General features: G+C 45.7%; 1 protein-coding gene across 1 annotated transcript; it reads right to left on the bottom strand.

Annotated features, from left to right (window-relative positions):
- Window positions 1–252: 252 nt before the first annotated feature.
- klf6a (Kruppel-like factor 6a) lies at window positions 253–5,064 on the bottom strand (the record flags this gene model as incomplete). The annotated part of the gene is given in 3 exon segments (XM_035678441.1): window positions 253–2,964; window positions 3,548–3,671; window positions 4,482–5,064. Coding segments are annotated over 3 exon segments (759 nt in total), but the record flags the coding sequence as incomplete, so codon positions are not given.
- Between the last annotated feature and the right edge of the window lie 294 nt (window positions 5,065–5,358).

Genomic DNA, 5,358 nt, shown 5'->3' with positions numbered 1-5,358 from the left:
TGGAAAACATTCATGTTTTTAGTTCATATTTTTAAGCGACAAATTGGAAATGATGGTTATGTACCCCTGGTGCTCCCACCCTGACCCTAATCTAATTGTGTCCATATCACTGGAGGGCAGGGTGAGGGTGAAATGCAGCCATTCTTCCTCAACAAGCTGCAAACCTCCCACGGGCAAAAGAAAAAAAAAAAAGCTTTCACAGTAATGAAGCATAACTGAGGAGAATCAACGAATGAGACAAAGGAAGCAAGCCAAAGTCAGATAAGAACTTCTTATTATTCCAATAAAAAATACATTCATACAGAAATATAACAATTTTGCAAAACAATTTCAAATAAAAATTTCATAAAGCATAAACATAACAATTTTACAAAAGTTGTTTTTTTTTCTTTTTATACAAAGATTCAGTTGAGAACAAACAGCTGTGTGTGTGTGTGTGTGAGACAGAAAGAGTTGGGAAAGTGGGATGAAAGAGATGATTAAAAGTGTAAAAGATGCAAGCAAACATGGTGCCTAATCAAGGCTCAATTACCACTTGAACAGTATTGGCTGCCGTTTTCACAGAATGGATGTTCCCTTTCCTTTTGCCCACAAAAGGCACTGCCAGCACTCCCAGATCTATTGCAGCAAGCAGTTTCAAGTTTGTACTCATCCTGTCTCTTTCACCCGCTGATCTGAAATCCATAAGTCGTAGCATGCCGCCGTGCAACTTGCTGCAACATCGAATTCCTACAGCAAGGTCGCTGATCTGGAGTGGGAGGTATAGATCACCTTATACCGAAACAGTAGCAAGTATAATCTCTACTATTATTATCGCCTCCACTCTTTGTAGCCATCTTCCTGCACCGCCAACCAAATGGCCGATGCACATTCACCTTTAAGGGAGATGCTGTCATGGGCTTTTGACAAATTTCCATGTGCACCGTCAGTGCTTGATCTGGATCTCCTCCCGAGAGCCCCAGCCCCCGCCCCCCCACTCGCTCCTGTGGTTTTCATAATACTGTTGCAGCTTGGCTAAAACAACGCTCCCCCAGACAGGTCAATAACCAACCTACACAGTCAGCAGTCTGTGACAGATTCCATGCCAACAAAGCCTTTAGCAATTCATTACTGAGAGGCAGTACAAGGCGAGGCCTGTCCGACTGCAGCCTGTTAATTACAATAAATCTTTAGGTCTTTCTTCAGTCCCACTTGCAGGGACGGAGGGACAGAGGGGGACAGGGAGGAGAGGATGGGTTGTCGGTGATGGCGGGGAGGGATACGAGGAAAAGGAGCAGCACTGAATGAACGACACATAAAAGCCGCATTTTTGTTAACGTAGTCTGGTACCTTAGAGCTGTGTGTGATGGACTCGAGTACATACTACACAGTAGTTAACGTCTTTAATAAATGAATTTAAGTGCTCTAAACATACAGCATTTGTTTAAACATTCCGACTTAATTGAATGTGATGTGCATCAGATAAACTGGTGCTCTGATTCAAAAACAAGAAGAGAGAAAAAGGTACTTTTCTGTACATTAACATTTTAACAACACGCGGACAGCCGCCATTAAACACAAAGAGTTCATTCGTAATTGAGCCTTGATCAAGCTTGTCAAATCACCCATACAACAAATGTGACTCCCCGAGGGAGCAAAACCGCTGCCGCCACTGGGCTGAGTCACTTGCATAAGGCACCATTAAGGTCAACAGTGCACTATTAGATAGAAAACAAAGTACAAAAATCAAAATTACTCCTCAAGGCATAGGATGAATGGGAAAATGAGCAAGCAGTGGTGAAATCTCCAGCCAGATGAGAAACCAGGATGAAGGAAACGCATGAAGTTGTAAAAATAAGAGAGGAAATCATCAAGGCTTTATGTACAATATTGTAACATTTAACCGTTCGCACTTTAGCTGCACTTTTATTGAAACTATTTGCAGTCCTGATTACAGTGGAAACTTGAAATGAACAAACCCTAGAACCATGCAACACCTGTCTATGATACTGAAGTTATAGTATAGTTGTGTTATACCTCTAAGCACACAGCTTATACAATTGGACTACAAATGAGCTTTGTAGCTTGTAAAAAAATAATAAACCAGGCTACATAACACATTGCACATTTAGTAGCTGCACCAAAAACACCAAAAAAGCTCCTGTCATACAGTGACCAGAGGGGGGGGTGGAGTTTTGGTCCCTGGGTCACTGACCAGAAGACACATTCGCCCTTCTCTCTCGCTGGTCAAACCCAAGGCCTCAAACGCTTCGGAGAACCCCCCCACAGTCTGGGTGCCAGACAGACAGGCACAGGAACTTCCATCCTGTCCCATCCTCACACTGCCACCGGGGGAAACGCAAGTGGGAATGTTTCCTCCAGAAACCCATTCAGTCCACAGCAATATTGGTACCAGCCCCGCACCAATCCAACTCTTCTCCCCCAAAAAAATGTCTTCTCTCTTTCCAGGGGGGCCAGTCAGCCAATCTCAGACATTCACAGTGCACACATGCTTACCTCAGACAGTTTTGTAAAGTACCAGTGTATCTGCTGCCCGGGAGATGTCCCCAAAACATCATGCACCATACATACAAATCATTCACTCTTTTTGTTTGTGTATCTTTTTTTTGTCTTTTCTTTTTTGTGTGTGTTGTAAGTTCCTTTTCAATCAAAAAGATCTTCTTCCCCATCCATGATTTTGTCCTCTTGTTGCAACAGACAACCTTCAGAGCGCCTTTCTCCAAAGAGAGGTCCCGGAGGCACTGGGTTTCAGTATGGTGCAAAACGGCATGCTTTGGCTGGAACACACTCCCGCCACTCTGCTCTGGGACAGTTCAACCAAGAGACTGGTCGGGAGACGGCATTTGTTTTTTTTTTTTTACTTTTAAAACTTTCCCCTTCTCTGCGTTGCTTGGTTGGTGCTCGGCCCCGCTCTAGATGTGCCTCTTCATGTGAAGAGCCAGATGGTCAGACCTGGAGAAACATCTGGGGACAGACAGGAGGTGGAGGAAGTCAGTAACAATGCATAAATGGACCACTGGTGAGTGTTTTAGGGAATGAATGAAACAGGAACAACAGTTTTGCAGGAAAAAGTAATTTAAAATTTGAATGCCTTAAAAGATGAGAACAATGAGTGATTCGGCCAATAGAACACATGCTTTGTTGCTTCTGTTATTCACACATAGTGACAAATTTCTACTGAGAGGCTGATCATTTTTAGTACAGCCGACCCATAACTGTGTTGTTGAGGCCTATTTTTAACAAAAACACATAACATTAACAAAAGCTCTGCATTCAGATCCCTCAATTTAAATGCTTTTTGATTGGGATCAAGATACATGTTACAAACAGGACATTTTAAAGCCTTAATCTACATTTAGCTGCCTGAGTAAAATGCATCACTTCTTTCGATCTTTTAAGACTTGTATCACTATCTGGATGGTGCAAGAAAAGCAGATCACATAAACAGAAATTCACGTCACCAGCACATGCTTCAGCCCTGCGTGAGAGGGACAGAGGCTTATCAAAAGCCTGGTGACGTTGTTTGCTGATAAATGTCCCGTCTTACCTGTCACAGTGACTGCATTTAAATGGCTTTGCCCCAGTGTGCTTCCTGAAGTGTCTGGTCAACTCGTCGCTCCGTGCAAAACGCCACTCGCAGCCCTCCCATGAACACCTGTACGGTTTCTCACCTGCAGAGCAAACAAGGGGACCATTAATTCAGCTCACTTTTGGACACAAAAGGAATGTTCTCCTGCTCGGGCGCCGATTGGTCGGCTCCGCGCTGTTGTCATTTAAATACATTCAAATCAATCAGCCAGGGGGGACAGGCCGGTTGACATGGGTGCTGGGGACCCAGATTCCACTGAACCTGTTGGACCACTGGATGTGTGTTGGGACGCGAGCCCAAACATGCTAAGAATGCTAAGAGCGATGCTGTGCAGCTGAATACGAGCAGTATATAAATAAAATATAACATGAAAAAAGCTACACGTGCAATTTCACACTGCTAATCAAAAATAAGAAAGGCTCAAATGACCATTCAAAGGCCTTTCAACCCAGTGCGCCCTGGCTCCCCGCCCATTCACCCCTTTCCCATGGTGAAACTCAATCTGTTTTGAAGTCCTTTTATCTCCCATGTGCAACCCCTCCCCCCTGCCTGCCTCCTCCCTCTCTCTCTCTCTGTTGCTTGCTCACTCACTGGCTCAGTCAGTCACATTCCAGATAGATTAGGTCACAGTTTAGGTATCCAGCCATGCAGAGCTAATACTCACAGCGCCCCAGCTGAGGACATCATGCAATGTGGGCCTTTAATTACATTACACAATGGATGGACAGTGCCATCGAGGAAGAAGACTGAACTGAGATTTTTTTTAACTCTATGAATGAAATGAAAACAGCAGAGAAGACCCCCCGCCTCCCCCCAACCCCTCCCTTTAGTTTTCTGTTTCCATGCATCACACACAGTCATGACATAAGCAGTCTGGGTTCTGATTACTCACCTGTATGAGTGCGCTGGTGTGCTTTTAGGTGGGAGCTCTTCGTGTAAACCTTACGACACCCGTTGAAGTGACACCTGTGCACTCGCCTCCTGCCATCTGGGGACGCGTCCCCGCAGATGAGTCCCGTCTTTTCCGTGCTCTTTGCCACCCCGGTGTTCCTGATTTTGACCGGCAAGTGCAACGCGGCGTGCGCGGCGACCCAGCCGTTCGTCACGGCGCCGGCCTCCGAGTTGGCCTCCGGAGAGGACGGGGGAGTGCTAATGATGGAGGGGCTAAAAGGTCCAGAGCCAACCAACACGGAGCCCAGAGGGTTGGAGGTAAAGCTGTGTGTGGGCGAGAGCTCCTCAGAACTGTCTGAAGCTTCGCTGCTGGCGTCAGAATTCACACTGTTGGTGTCCAAGATTTGGCTGTCCTGATTGTCCTCCTCGTGGGCCGCGGGCAGCTTTGGGTCGGACTCGGCCTTGGCCTTGTCCCCGCAGGCCAGGATTAACTTGCTCCAGAGGTCCTCCTGCCCGTCGAACTTGAGGTCGGATGTGGAGACGTAAGGCTCGCTCTGTAGATAGCGCTCCAACTCCAAGCATGTCTGGTGGAATGAGAAAAGACAGTAAGAATAAATGAATTACAACAGCAGCCCTGAAGAGAGGAGGCTCATTCACAGCAGCAGGATGCTTCTGTGTGGGGAATCCTTTTAAATGATGCATGTGCACATGCCCCAAAACGCCTCATGTGTTGTAATATTTGTTGAATGCTTACAGCAGGAAATTGTAGCAATTGGATATCAGAGATACCAGGCTCATCATTTTAATGACTAATCATTTTAGTCATTTTTCAAGCAAAAGTGGCAAATATTAGCTTTACTCTGGTTCCAGCTTGTCAA

The sequence above is a fragment of the Morone saxatilis genome, unplaced genomic scaffold, assembly GCF_004916995.1.
Source record: "Morone saxatilis isolate NCDOM2014 unplaced genomic scaffold, NCSU_SB_2.0 Contig0, whole genome shotgun sequence".
In the NCBI taxonomy this organism is placed as follows: domain Eukaryota; kingdom Metazoa; phylum Chordata; class Actinopteri; family Moronidae; genus Morone; species Morone saxatilis.
Note: the sequence above shows the minus strand (reverse complement) of the source record. Positions and strands in the feature narration are given on the sequence as shown.